This window comes from Manacus candei, unplaced genomic scaffold, assembly GCF_025592945.1.
Source record: "Manacus candei isolate 608988 ecotype Guabito, Panama unplaced genomic scaffold, ASM2559294v1 h1tg000033l, whole genome shotgun sequence".
Classification (NCBI taxonomy): Eukaryota; Metazoa; Chordata; class Aves; order Passeriformes; family Pipridae; genus Manacus; species Manacus candei.
The window spans coordinates 7799570-7813856 of record NW_026138081.1 but is presented as its reverse complement, the minus strand read 5'-3'; the positions used below and the strand labels follow the sequence as shown (position 1 = coordinate 7813856).

General features: G+C 37.5%; 1 protein-coding gene across 7 annotated transcripts in view; it reads right to left on the bottom strand.

Annotated features, from left to right (window-relative positions):
- Positions 1-756: 756 nt before the first annotated feature.
- Positions 757-14287, bottom strand: part of PLA2G4F (phospholipase A2 group IVF) — a 29956-nt gene continuing 16425 nt past the window's right edge. For 2 of the 7 annotated variants that reach the window (XM_051791845.1, XM_051791848.1), the window contains 12 exons: positions 13585-13698; positions 13039-13076; positions 11967-12102; positions 11086-11222; positions 9780-10011; positions 9113-9227; positions 7745-7882; positions 7186-7293; positions 6067-6261; positions 5589-5755; positions 4346-4532; positions 1672-3062 (listed from right to left, as the gene is read on the bottom strand). In XM_051791845.1, coding sequence (XP_051647805.1) covers positions 2833-3062; positions 4346-4532; positions 5589-5755; positions 6067-6261; positions 7186-7293; positions 7745-7882; positions 9113-9227; positions 9780-10011; positions 11086-11222; positions 11967-12102; positions 13039-13076; positions 13585-13698 — 1797 coding nt within the window. In that variant the 3' untranslated portion in view covers positions 1672-2832. Of the gene's footprint in view, positions 836-1111; positions 1184-1671; positions 3063-4345; positions 4533-5588; positions 5766-6066; positions 6262-7185; positions 7294-7744; positions 7883-9112; positions 9228-9779; positions 10012-11085; positions 11223-11966; positions 12103-13038; positions 13077-13584; positions 13699-14287 lie in introns of those variants that run through there. The other 5 variants (XR_007905210.1, XR_007905209.1, XM_051791847.1 and 2 more) reach the window with 5 other exon arrangements.

Sequence of the window (14287 nt, the reverse complement as noted above, 5' to 3'; positions counted from 1 at the left end):
TATGTGCCTGTGTACATATTACCTCATTTAATTGTGGAATATAGAAATCTTCTATGATAAGTTTTTTATGAAAGATGAAATTCCCAAAAAGTGTTTCAATGGACCTTGCATGATACATAAAAAAGACTGAAAGGGTTGTATTAAATCCACCAGGTAATTAATCAGACGGTGACAGAATAATCAAGAAAAGTGATATGAACTTCCCTTTCCCTAAACTACCACAAAACAAAGCCACAAAACATTTCCCAGATCCTCATGATAAATGTTTTCTGTCTAAAACCAAAAGCCACAACCACAACGTAGTAAAGACTACCTCAAGGGCACCACTTCATTTTGTACATCCTGGTAAAAGAAAAAAATTTGGCAAGTAAAACTTCATAGTGTTCCAAAGCAGTTCATGTCCTGCAGGACACCACACTTGAAATAAAGTTAGGATATGAGAAAGATAGGTTAGTCTGCAGGCTATTTTTGTATACATCTTGTTTCCAGGTTAACATGCAGCCTGCATGCATACCTACTCCTGTAAAAGTATGGCAAGAGCAAGACTTAAGCACCCATGTGAGCTCTTCCTCAGATAAAAAAAGCTGACTCATTCCTCCCATTATCAGGGTTCCTTTCCCAATTGGCAGTCCTTTGTGAGAGAGCTCTTACCCTGGTACCCAGGATAAAAACACCAAAAAAAAAAACTCCCCAAAAAACCAAACAGCAAACAAACCAACTCCAAACTTACCTGCTTCCCATTTCTTCTGAATGTTCCTTTGACTTGGGATACCAGGCTGATCTCTCCTTAATAACTAGGCTTGAATTAAATGCAATGAGAAAAGACACATTCCTCCTACAAGACAAGATGCATCTTAACAAGACTGAAGAACATATGCCATACAGTAAATGCACAGACTTGGAGATAACTCCCCTGCCACAACATGGAGTTTCAAATGAGGTGGCTACTTAAACATAAGTTTAGGAAATTAAAATTAACTATTATGACCCCATATCTGGTTCCAATAAAGAAGCTCTGCCACTGTGGAAAACCTTACAGAGAAGCTGTGCCTTACATAACTCCATTGTACATGTACATTTTCAGTAGAAATTTTGGAGAAAAACATTTTACCTTCCCGTCTATTAGGTAGCACCTAAATAGTATATCTCCACAGTATCCAATCATCTCCAATTAGGAAAGAACCTCGAAAACAAAAACGTAGAAATAAATCAAACTATGCAGTTCAACTCAGCAAAGTAAAATAAGTAAGAACTCCTACAGAGTGGGTAGTCATGCAGCACCAACTATAAAGGAAAATTATAACATTAAGTTGCTGTTTCTCTTATTCCAGCTTAAGTAAATAAGTGCTAAGAACATAAAGGATACATCCTTCCAGATATCAAGAAAGTTTGATCACCCAGATGAAGGCACAATTTGAAATAGATCTAAAAAATAAATTTTGAGCCATGCTTCCTCAGAGAGAAGTCTCACAATGAAAAGATTACTTTCTACTGCTGTGCAACACCAGCCTGACATGGACTCAGTAACTTGTTATCCCACTGTCAAGTATCCCGATGCAATAAAAGAAATTATGCAATATAGTATTACATTGACTTCCTTGCTTACTTTTTATTGAAATGAGGAAAAATATATCAAGACAAGTGTTTATAAGAAAGACTGTAAAAAGCATGTGAGAAAAACTAATATTTATTAAAAGTGAAACACAATAAAAAATGTATCAAGAATCATCCTCATCTATAAGCCTTTACATTCTTTCATAAGACGAATTTCCTGTCTCCGGTTTTCAAATACAGAATCAGTACATTCAACTCAGTGTAAAAGCCACAAAAGTAAACAATGCTTGTTTGTCATTGTTTTGTATTACATATTTTTGTACCATATATTTTCCAACTGCATAATTCAGTCCTTTTCTCTGAGCTTTATGCAAAGTGAGGTGAATTCCATCCCACAGCACTGCAGCACATTGTTTTATTCATTCACATTTGTAAGGCGTGGTTACTTTGACTGTTGATGTTTCTGAAATATATAGACACGCAAATTCCTCCAACAAAGGTCTGGTTGAACTGCACACTGAAGTGTAAGGCAGAAAATATCTAATTCGAAACCTTGAAAGGAGCCTTCCTTCCTCTTATACACAAAGAGAAAGATGAGACTCATGGTACTTTCATCACACTTTCATCATCTCATGATGATCAAACTGTAGGAAGAAGCAACACAATCCCACAGTGTGTTTTTAATTGTTAAACATAAAAAAGTGAATATTTATTTCCTCAAAAACAAATTGTCTATGAAATTAAGGTACTCGATATTGAAGTTCTGGTAGACTAAAAGTCATTAAAATCCCTGAGAAGGGTAGGGAGGAAATATCACAAAGATCTTTGAAATCGTGAATGGCAAAAATAGAAAGCAAGTAATCACTGTTCAGTCTTGAAAGTATGCAGGCATCATCCAGTAACAAGTTGAAAGCAAAAGGACACATCTCTCTCAGTGTGTGTGTATCTGTGGAATTACCTGCAAGATGATGTAAATTGTAAAAGTTCAAGAAGGGAGATTCAAAAAGCAGGAGAGATAAAAGTACAGAAGAAATCAGTGTTTCCCCAAACACTAACACACCTTTGACAAAAAGAGGTGCATCGCTTAGTGGAGTTTGGAAGATTATTCTCCAGATGCTGGAACTGTTTGAATAGACCTCCCTAATCATCTGGCATCAGCCACTGTAAATTGAGATACTGGGCTAGATGATTCCTTACTCTTCCCCACACAAGGAAGCAACATCCATGTTGTACGGTACATCCCTTGAGTTTTCATCAGAGCGCAGCTCTGGAAGCTGATCATGTATTGGACTTATTGATGACCTTCTTCAACTTCCTCCTTTGCAGAGCCAAGTTTAGGGTTTTGAAGAGAGTGTCCTTGCTGTTCAGAACATTGTAGCGATTCACTTCCACTAACCTGCTGAAATCATATGGTTCAAAGGTGAAATTTAGTGTACGGTAAGGAGAATCCTTTGACTCAATGATGAAGTCACCAAAGGATTTCTCTTCTTCTGACTCACGTTCAACTCCTGCAACAAGAAAGAAAAAAAAAAAATCACAAAAAACCCCCCAGCCATGGAAGACTCCTTTTAGTTCAATTCCATTAGGAGTATATCACAGATAATTCTATTGACCCTTAACTTTTTCCCCAAAGCTCCTCTGTAGAGACTTCAGTTCCTTCCAAAATATCTGGAAGCTGAAGGTAAAGTGCTATTATTTGGAGCCTCTTTCCACTAGGTTCCAAAATACAGTACTAAAATACATTTCCATTGTGATAAATTGTTTAGTTCATCTACAATCATGCTTAAAATAGGAAATATAAAGCTCAATTCTTCCTGGAAGTACTGTTCTGCACTAAAATAAAAGACACATCATGAGTTCAACTGCCCTTAGGACGTTAGTATAAACTCCTCAAAATATGGTAATTCATTTTTTTAGCACCCTGCCACTTAAATTTAAATACCATTTCGAAAGGTGAACATTAAAGTAGTTTGCTAATAACACTTTGCTTGTTGCTCTTAGAGAAATGAAAGTCTCAAGTCACATTCAAGCCTAACACTTTGAAACTCTTCATCTTGATGAGGAAATGCAGTCAGGGCCTGGCAATCATTACAGTATTAATATAGACAGCATTAACAGTGTGCCTTACATCCCCCTTGCCTGCACCAGTCCTGCATGTTCTTTTCTATGTATTCCAACAGTTTTCTTCAGGATGCTGTTTTCTCCCTCATATGAGAAAAAGGACATTGATTTTTGCCTGTCTCCTTTAAAAGGTAAATAGCTCCATGTTTCCCAGCACTCTTGCCTGATAGACTTTACAGCCTATATGAATCACATTAAATGAAGAAAGAATCATTTATCACTTGATCTCACACTACAGGGGCACAGGCCACTTAACACAAGTTACATGATCTGACATACAGATTGGTCCCCAATACCTTGCTGCTTAGCGGTTTATTCTTATTCAGTAAACAAATGAACTCCTTATACAATCTGATTATTAGTTCTTTCCTATATATTCAGAGTAACTAGAAGTAACAGAATCAAGTATAAGGGCAGAAAGGTTCAGAAAGAAGTAAAAATTTAGCCTAATTTTGATTCTTTCAGCCCTTAGATTTTATTTTTTTGTCAGCCTCTTCTCCTACTCTCCCTTCCAAAAAACTAGTGGAAATTCTTTCTGCCTTAAAGGTAAGTAACAATTTAATAATTACAGGGTAATACTAAGATGAATGAAAAGGGGAACACTGAATTTTCCCCATCAACACACCCAAAAGGATTGTTACAAGAGCTCTTTAAGATATAGTTCCTTTACCTGGAGCCTTGTATTTCTGGAAAGTGTCATTCACTAATGGGAAATGGACTACAATTGGAGCCTTTGGATTATTATCATCCACAAACATGTAACACTCCTTTGGCTTCTTTTCATCTTCCTCACTAAATTTGATTTTTGGAAAAGGAATGTCACGCTCCTCACAATATTTCTGAGTCAGCTCTAAAACCTGTTGTTAAAGAATAAAAAAATAATTGCAACAGAATACCAGCTACACCTCTAAGATCATCTAACTACAATTCTCAAAGGGAAAGAGATTTCAACTAAAAAAAAAAAAGGGGGGGGGAAATGTGACAGAACCTCAGCTTCAAATCAGCAGAAACAATTTCTCTGGCTGGTGATATAGAAGAATGAAGAGCAGAATTGAGAACTGCTAGCAAACATCAACAGGTTGCAGCTGAAATTTTTTATGTATCTAAATCTATTCACCTTGACTTTTCTGCACTTAAAAATGAACACTTTTATATACATAAAATAACTTGTTTGCATGAAGAAAATCACCAATAACCACTTTTCCTTTAGAAGTGTATATCAAAGTAACAAGGATCTTATGAGCCAAACAAACTCTCTTATTTTACGTAACAATCTACTTAGGCTTCTGAAAATTTTTGAATCTTATTATAGTTGTCAACTTTCTATCTCTTCGTGACCTTCATAGGAAAAAGCAGAGAAAAATAATGCTTGAAATGTCTTTTCCTATGAAGACAGGCTGAGAGAGTTGGGACTGTTCAGCCTGGAGAAGAGAAGGCTCTGAGAAGACCTTACAGCACCTTCCAGTACAAAAGGGGGCTTACAAGAAGGCTGGAGAGGGACTTTTCATAAAGGTATGTAATGATAGGACAAGGGGGAATGGCTTTAAACTGAAAGGGTGTAGGTTTAGATATTAGGAAGAAATTCTTTACTCAGAGGGTGGTGAGGTACTGGAACAGGTTGCCCAGAAAGGTTGTGGACTCATCATCCCTGGAGGTGTTCAAGACCAGGCTGGATGGGGCTTTAAGCAGCCTGGTCCAGTGGAAGATGTCCTTGCCCGTGGCAAAGGGGCTGGAGCCAGATGATCTTTAAGGTCCCTTCTAACCCAGGTTATTCTATGATTCCATGAAATACATAAGGATTTATTTTAATTTATTTGTTAGAGTGTGTATTGAACATCAACTGATCTGCTGTCATTTTGAATATTGTTCTGTGCTTTTATGTTCATGTAATGATGTTCTGCTACATCTCTCACCTCAAACGGAGCTTCCCAGGAAAAATTGAATGACAAGATAACATCCACATCCCTCTCTGGCTGAAGTACCAAAGGAAAGGGAGAGTTGATAGAAAAGCCACCATCCACTAAATATAAGCTCTCTTCCATGGGGGTCAGCTGGTTGGGAAATGCATCCAGATGAGTACCTGTAAGATACTCCAAGTAACGCAAGTAACTATATTGGTTCATTACACATCTCTCAGTAAAAGCAACAAACAAAGTTTATGCTAGTGTTATAAGAAGAAAAAAGACATTCCAACATGCACCTTTATCTGAGATTGACCTGTGAAGTCTTATATGACAGAACAAACACAGTGGATCAAATTTTTTGCTACAGGGTAAGAAAGGGTATACTTCCTGACTTCAGCAGAGCAAAGTCAAGCTCACTTATGTTCTGTGATACTGACAAAGTATTAACATATTATTTAATATCCCAGACACAAACAGACTCATTTACCTCTCCAAGTCACAAATTTCTTGATGTTAACATAATCTTTATGAAGATACAATCCCTTCATGAAGTTGAAGGTTTCTCCACATGTGACCCGGGACTTGAAGAAATCCTGAAAAATCTGTAGCAAGGGGCCCCCAGGTATAACCAAGCGAGTCTTCAGTCGTGCTGGGTCTCGGAAATGGAATCTTCGGCAGTCATCTGCAGAAGTCACAGAACGATGCAGAACACAAACAAAATGCTTGCCCAGCTCCAATATTTCAATCAGACCTGTTTCTAGAATATTTAACCAGCTGTCCTAGGGCTGAATTTCTCCTCCAATAAGAGTACTGTAATGAAATGTAAATGAGCTGCATATGCCACAGTTGGATGATTTACATGCACTGTTTAATGGATATAGCATTACTCATAAATCATTGCCCATATTAATTTCAAACAAACACAAAGAAACCCTTGTTACCAAGTGACAACAATTTCTGTCACATAAGACAACATCAGTCAAGCACACACAGTAGCATTTACAGTTACACAACAACAAAAAGGGTGGGGTGGGGGGCCAACTAGGGCTGCAAAGGCAGAGAAGAAAAAATCTCTTCTTCCACTAGTTACTATAAGGCTATAACTATGCACAGGAATAACTTTCAGCCTTTAAAACACTTCCTTTTCACTGCTAGGGGGGCAATGTATAAATGGAGATCAGTGCATAAATATACAAACAGCTTATCAAAAATTACAAAAAGCAGGACAAGGGAGAAACTGAAAGCCTTTTTTCCACCTCCTGCTTAGCAGTCCAGCTTCTATTCTTCCTCTTCTCACAATTACAACTCCTGCACTGCAATATGTGTTTAAGACAGTTCCCAGAACTCATCCAAATTTATAGTCAGTCAGATACAAATTTTTTTAAAAAGAAGGAAAGGAAAGTGTATTAAAGAAAATGTAATTCCTCTCTTCACTTTATGTGTGAACAAAGGGAATAACACACGGTAAAAGAGAGATCTGCCTAAATCCATCCTTAATGCTAACTCTTGAAAACTACACACAGCACATTTTTGAGTCATATTATTGCGATTACTCCAAAACCAGCAATCTTTTGAAAAATCCAGTTGTTTTCATGTATGCTCTTACCTACAACTTTTATAACATCTTTGAAAGAATCTAGAAAGCTCAGTCCTATACCAACCACCTTCAGGCAGATGTCATCCAAGCTTGCCGCAAAAGCACTGCCCCACATTCCTGCAGGAGACATGTGGAAGAATTTAGTACTCAAAAGGCTTTACACAGTGTAACCAAAAGGTCTATAATTCCGTTGCCATTTGTCATGGGAGAAGGCTGTCACTTGATCCCTACTATTCTAACAGGTGATGTTTGAGTTAATCATGTAACAAATTCTGATTTAAAAATATAACACGGAAATTTTTCCTAGAGAAAAACACCAAAAAGACAGTAGAGGAAGACCTACAGCAGACATTTTGACAGGCAGCTCATAATAGAGTCATCTTGCAGACTCAGGACATCAGACTGTAATATTATGAACCAATACCTAAAACTCTGGAGAAAGACTTGATATTTTTTACTTCAAGTTCTTTAGCAAGGGACAAAAAGGCATGGACTTAAGCCCATGAGTCCTGAAAGCAGCATGGTTCCTTTCCATCTCCTCATTTTAATCATTACCATAAGATCATACCTTGTAGAAAACAAATCCTGGGCTCTGGATGTTTCTGGATAAGTCGTCCCATGAAGAACTCACTGTCAAAGTCCTCTGTTCTGACAAAAGCTCCATATTTGCGAAATCCAACTTCATAGGGAGTGAACTCACACCATTCTAAGAACAAGTCAGCAGGATATTTACTCATCTCAGAAGAAACATAAGCAAAAATATTTATCTGGTATTGTTCACACAAGGGAGACAGAAGGGAGTTTCCCTCCACTTTTCATGATCACTATGGATTTCCCTGCCTCTCTTCTCAGTAAGCCTCTATCTATTATTAATTAAAAAAATCATCTATTATTAACAAAAACTCTTGTACAGGCTTTCATCCCATCTTCCTCCATCCTGAGTTTGCCACTAGAGAAACAAGCTGCCTATTTTACTTTTACTTTAAACCATTTTGATGGCTCCCTTTTCCATCCCAAACAGAAGCTACTTCATTTTTCTCAGCTTTTCCTCACACTACATACCATCTCTCAGAAACTACTACAGTACTAACTTGAAAACTCGATTGGCCCACAGTGTCAGTCTTCATTGTCTGCCTATCAAAAAGTCACCTCCTGCCTGAAAGATTTCTACAAATAGTTGAAAGGTAACCAGAAAGATCATCAAGTCCAACTCCTGGCCCTGCACAGAACAATCCAAAAAAACACAGCATGTGTCTGAAAGCATTACCCAAATGCTTCTTGAACTCTGGCAGGTTTGATCAAATTAAATTCATTCACAAATTCGTATGACATCAAATTAATTCAAACTCCTCCAGAATAAAATAAACAAAAGTCCCCTAGAGGTACACAGATGGACATAAACATTTGTGACTGTGTCTCCTGTATCTATCCCCAATTGTTGCATCATGTTTAAAGTTTCAGTGAAGGACTGACCTTCCATTTTTTTACTGTAAGAACTCAAGCTTCTAAAATCCATAATTTTGATGAAGCAAACTACAAGGTGGTCAATCCATCATTTTACATGAATCCTACAAAAATTATTTATTTATCTGAGACTTTAAAAGAAAGTGGCCACTTAATTACTTAGGACTCTAATTCTCTGATTCAGACACAGACGTGTATTACAAGAATCTTCTCAGCTCCTGAAAATTTCAGGCAGTTTCTAGCAAAACATGTGGAGTGGTCAACAATGTTGAATCTCATTTCTCTATTTTAGCCATGATGAAGACATTTGCTATCAGGATGATAACACTCTGCCAATCAGTATCCTGTTGCCTCTTGCACTACCAACTGCTGCTTGAGCCACATTTCCTGTTCTCAGCTGCTCACTACCCAAGGAACTGGATAGGTGAAAGGAATTTATTGATTTTAGCAAACAAAATAAATTTCTATATACCTGCAAAGTCACCACTGCTCATATTGGGTCTCACATTGACAGCTGCATAGATAGGGTAAGGGTTCTGGGCCCATTTCACTGCTTCTTGCTGATCAGACAGCTTTGATGGGTCTTCCTGGTCACAAGCAGGGAAGGAGAAGCACACTTAGGCAAGCTCTGTACTCTATACTTTGATAACTGGAAGTTGTTGCTTAGCACTTCTGATTAACAATACTATTAATTCAAAGTCCCTTTTCGTCCCACTGTCGAGACACATGGTTAGATTTGGCCAAAATATTTCTGCAGTTGCATACTTAGAATGTCTAGTGTTATTAATGAACTCAATATCCCTCTGATTTCCAGTCTCAGTTACATAGAAAATACTGCACAGTAATGTCATTCTGTAAAACTAATCTCATTCTTTCAGGTTTAACCTGCCCGATATAAAAGCTATTAATTTAATAACAGTCATTCCAAGAAAACACAGTTTTTTTTCTATAGCACTGATCTGTATGACTTGAAAATTCTTGAATAAAGAAGATACTATGTTTATTGCACAACACTGTCCATGCCAGAACAGCTCACAAAGGTGGAGAGTAATTGGTTTCTTGAAACAAAACACGTGGGTATGTAGAGCTCCCACCCAGAAGACAAAAAGCAGTACACATCCAAACATAAACCCTTTTACCTTCTGCTGTAGGAAAAATTCCACAATAAGGCCCCACAAATCTGTAAAGGAAACTTTCCGTCCACTATTCTCCATTGCATTCAGCTCCTGGAAATAGTATTTCAGTCGTTCTGGGGAAAATGCCCCTCCTTTGCTGCTGGACACAGCATCCTGAGCTCTTCTGATTGCATCTTGAAGGTCTTTCTGTGACCAGTTGGGGTCTTGATACAGTGTCGATAAACACCTGAAAATGCTTATATTAATGTCATCAGTAACAAAGATCCTCGTGTAAAGAATACTTTTAGCTAGTTAGAATTAGTGCTGCAGCACTTGAGAAGTCTGGTTGAAAGCCAAATATCATGAAGAGTATAGAGTCCACAAATAAAGGCTCTCTGAATTCTAAAATGTGCTGGACACCCTGACACCTACAGGACAACTTCATCCCAATTGATAACTTGCCTTCCAAGGATGTTCCAAGCATCATATGCAGGCACACATAAACCAGTTCATAAACCTGAGTTAACTCCAGACCATAAAAACTACGATAGACTGGCTGACAGCAAGGGTGCTACTTCATGCAGCAATAGAGGCCACAGCCTTCATCAGAACACAGGTCTGATTAAAGAAAAAACTAGTTTGGACCATTGGCTACATTTGTTTGGAAGTGTCTCTGAGTCAAAAGAGGCCAGCCAGATCACACGGTCAGTGGAAGAGAACCAGGTACATAGGAGTTAATTTAACACACAAAGGTCTAGAAGGGAGGGGGTTACACTGTCAGGTTGCACAACTCCTCAGTGAAATCATTTCACAAAAACGTGTACTTAAAAGGGATGACTTCATCACAGACTTCAAGAACTGAGATACTGAAACATTCTAGCCATGTCTAACATTTCAGCATGTTGCTCCAGTCCACCAAAAGGCAAAACAGTGCTGTGCCTCTCTTCAGCCACTTACACCATTTTGGAAGGTGATGACATAGTGGCCCATGTGGACATGTTTCCAGTGACTTGCACCACATCAGTTATCTTCTTGGCAAGAGTAGAGAAGGGAGGAGGGTTTTTTAAGTCAGTGCTCTGAGCAGCTTTATTGATGTAATACATTCTAATATTCAACTGTCAGACTTGCACAAGCAGCAGATTCATAAATTTAACCAGCAGCTGCATGGGTTGGACATGATAATGAATCCCTTAAACTCTACAGGAGTCTTACAGGTGAAAACTGATAAAACATCAGACTTGGCTGTCTGACTACAGATGGTACAAATGCAATTTTGCTTTTATTTTGCATCAACACTAAGTTTCTGTAGCCAACACTGCATACAGCTTACCAAGTAGAGCCAGAAATCCCACTCAGATACATTGCAGCATCCAAAAGGCCCAGCTGCTGAAGTCCAGCAAGACTGCCATAGAACGATGTCAGTGCTCTCATCCCACCTCCAGACCCCAGTACTGCTATGACTGGAACCTGCAGACAGCAAACTCAGGAGTCACAACCACAGACTTTTGATTGCCAATGAATTATAGGACTAATCCCATTCAAGTCTCACTCAAATTAAAAAAAAAAATAAAAAATACAAAAATCAATATTTCTATTTACTTTTCAAGTGATTTCAGGTTTGATTTCAAGCAGAACTCCTTTCCCTATTTTGTAATTGAAATATATTGTTTACTATAAAACAGCAGGGTCAGTTAGGGACAGTCACTTACTGAAACTGTTATGTATACTATCACACATTTACTTTCATACAATATATGTATGAGCACAAAAAAGGCAACTATTCTTATAACAGCAGCCAAACACCACCAAGCAAGGCATCAGGCCATGGCCTATGTAGACATAAGAGTGTCCTCAAATAAGCAATTAGGAAGCTATTCCTGTGGTTTGAGCTTTAATTTAAACATTCTGAGACAGACTTTCCCATCACAGTTCCAAGTCTAAAACCCAAGATACAAGAGTTCAACAAAAGAAAGTGCATACATTCTGAAATTTCAATGTTTTGCATTCCAAAACACACACACACACCCCCCTCAAAATTTAAGAAATATAACAACATTTGAGACTTCAAAACTAAAACATACCAGGGACCTATCTCACACCACAGTGAATGCAAAACATGTTTTCTGTTATAAGCAAAGATTCTTACACCCTCTAATTATCAACCAAGCATAAAGGATTTTATCAATCTCACTATAGCACCGTGCTCAATACCTCATCTTTCGGAGGGGATTCTTTTAAGTGAAGGCTCTTTCTCAGTGCCTCAGAAACTACTTTCTTCCTTTTGTCCAAAAATTCTCTCTCCTCTTTACAGAGGTCGAAACCCAGACGTATATCAAGATCCCAAGTGCTGAAATAGAAGTCAAGCAAAAACACACCCAGATTTTGGAGGATTTGTAATTTGCACGAAAAGAAATTTTTGTGAACACAAAATATGGGTGCTAATCTGAATTACTGGATCAAACTATTAGATGAAATTTTAGTATATACACCAGCTATTTTGTACGACAGCTTTTGGAATTGAAAATGAAACTTCTCCATACTGTATTTCTCCCTTAATGTTTAAATTCAAAATTTGCATCAAACGGTATTCAAATTAAGCTTCAGGAATTTCACAGAGGAAGAAAATATTCTCAGTAGGTGAAGAAGATTGTATGAGGAGCAACTGACATCATTGTATTGATATGAATGGTGAAATGAGGGGAAAAGCAATTTTAAAACAGAAATTTCTGAACTTAAGAGGCAGAAGGGGGCAACTGCAATTGCAGTTCAATTAACTTGCTATGAGTTCATAAAAGGGGAGCAGAATCTTCAGACGACTGTATATTAAATGACCTTATCAACTTACTAGCCAACTGCTTGGTTTTCAGTTATTCTTTCCTTTTTACTCCTTTCTTGACCCCTGCATCTATTTTATAGTTCAGGCTCTTCACACACAGAGGTGTCCCTTCCTATTTGTCAGTACAGGACTGAATATATTTTGGGAAGTATCTGTACCTAACAAAACTACTTAATATTTACATCATCAGCTATTTTACATTTAAGTATTAGGAACACAAAATTTGTACAGCTCTCAGCAGTACTGACACCAGTACATTAGATAGTATTTGGAAATTGAGGAGTCAGAGCTTTAAGAAGAAAAATAATCAAAGATATTTTCTTTTATTCTATCCCAAAAGATCAGTGGAGAGATCTCACCAGAAAATTGAGGAGAGTCACTCAGTTCCTTTACTATCAGAATAAAGGCCCTTCCCTCATTTTTAAAGGACTTGAGGTTCCCACTCACCTCTCTTCAGTTTTCAAACTCATATCCAGACTTTGTCCCTGTGAAAAGAGCAAACACATCTTACAACTGATAGCAATTATACAGGTGGAACTACTAAACAGAGGTTATGACATCAACAGAGTCATCAGATATTAACCAGAACAGTACTCTCTCATAAAATGACATCTCTGGAACACCTTTCCCTTGCACCTATTTCAGACATTTTCAATAGTCTCCACAGAAAGCAAAAACATACTCAGAGAGCAGCGTGAAAGAAATTATTTCTTCTGCAAGTGTCTTGCTTTTCTCCTCCTCTCGTAATTTTCTTTCACACTGACAGACTTTTTTGCTCTAGAAAGTGATGAACTTCATACTTACTTTGCAAGACCCCACTGTGAAAACATTTTTAGAAGAACTTCACTGAGTAATCCCATTATTTCATTCTACATATCCAAGAAAACAGCACTCCTGAGAATCACATGTAGCATAACTTTCCACATGCCTAAAGGCATTGGAGGAAAAAGTTATCCCATGCATGTTAAAACAAATGCAAAATATTGACATTACCTCTCCCAAAGAAATGCTTCTATCAACTTTTTCTCCAATAGGAAGGGAATTAACTGGTACAGTTCCCAATCCCAGAACTGTAGTATGCTTTTCAACATCAGGGTTCACACCATCCTAATAAAAAACAAAATCTTAATTGAGCTCCACAGAAAAAAAGTTAAAGGTATGACTTTCATATGTCAAAACAGCAAACAATTCTTAATATCACTACAGCTAAATCTTTCCCAAAAGTCTAAGGCTTTTCAAGAGCATCCTGCTTTCTGCTTGACAGATCTTTGTCAGGATATTTCTTTCATTCAAATGAGGTTTTTTGGTTTTTGTTTGTTTAGGGGGGGTTATATGTTTGTTGTTCTTTGCTTTTTTTAATATACCTGTCTGCAAAAAATCTTCACCTTCAAGTACAAAACTTTCCCCAAAAATAGTTGTGTTCTTGCAATCTGTCTTCAAAGCAGGATTTGGAAAAGATACCAACAAAGTAACAGCATGAGACATACATAAAAAATACTACAAAATAAGCAATAAGATAGTTTCCCTAGGGACAAATGATAGCATGTAATTTACAAAACCTAATCAATTTTAAAAGCAGAGAAAATTAAAGTTTGCCAGGAAATCCTTGAGTTTTCTCCCATGTACCAAGTGACAAGCTCTCAATACTGAGCTGTGTGCAGATTCCTAACTTTAAAAGACACATACTAAAAAAACC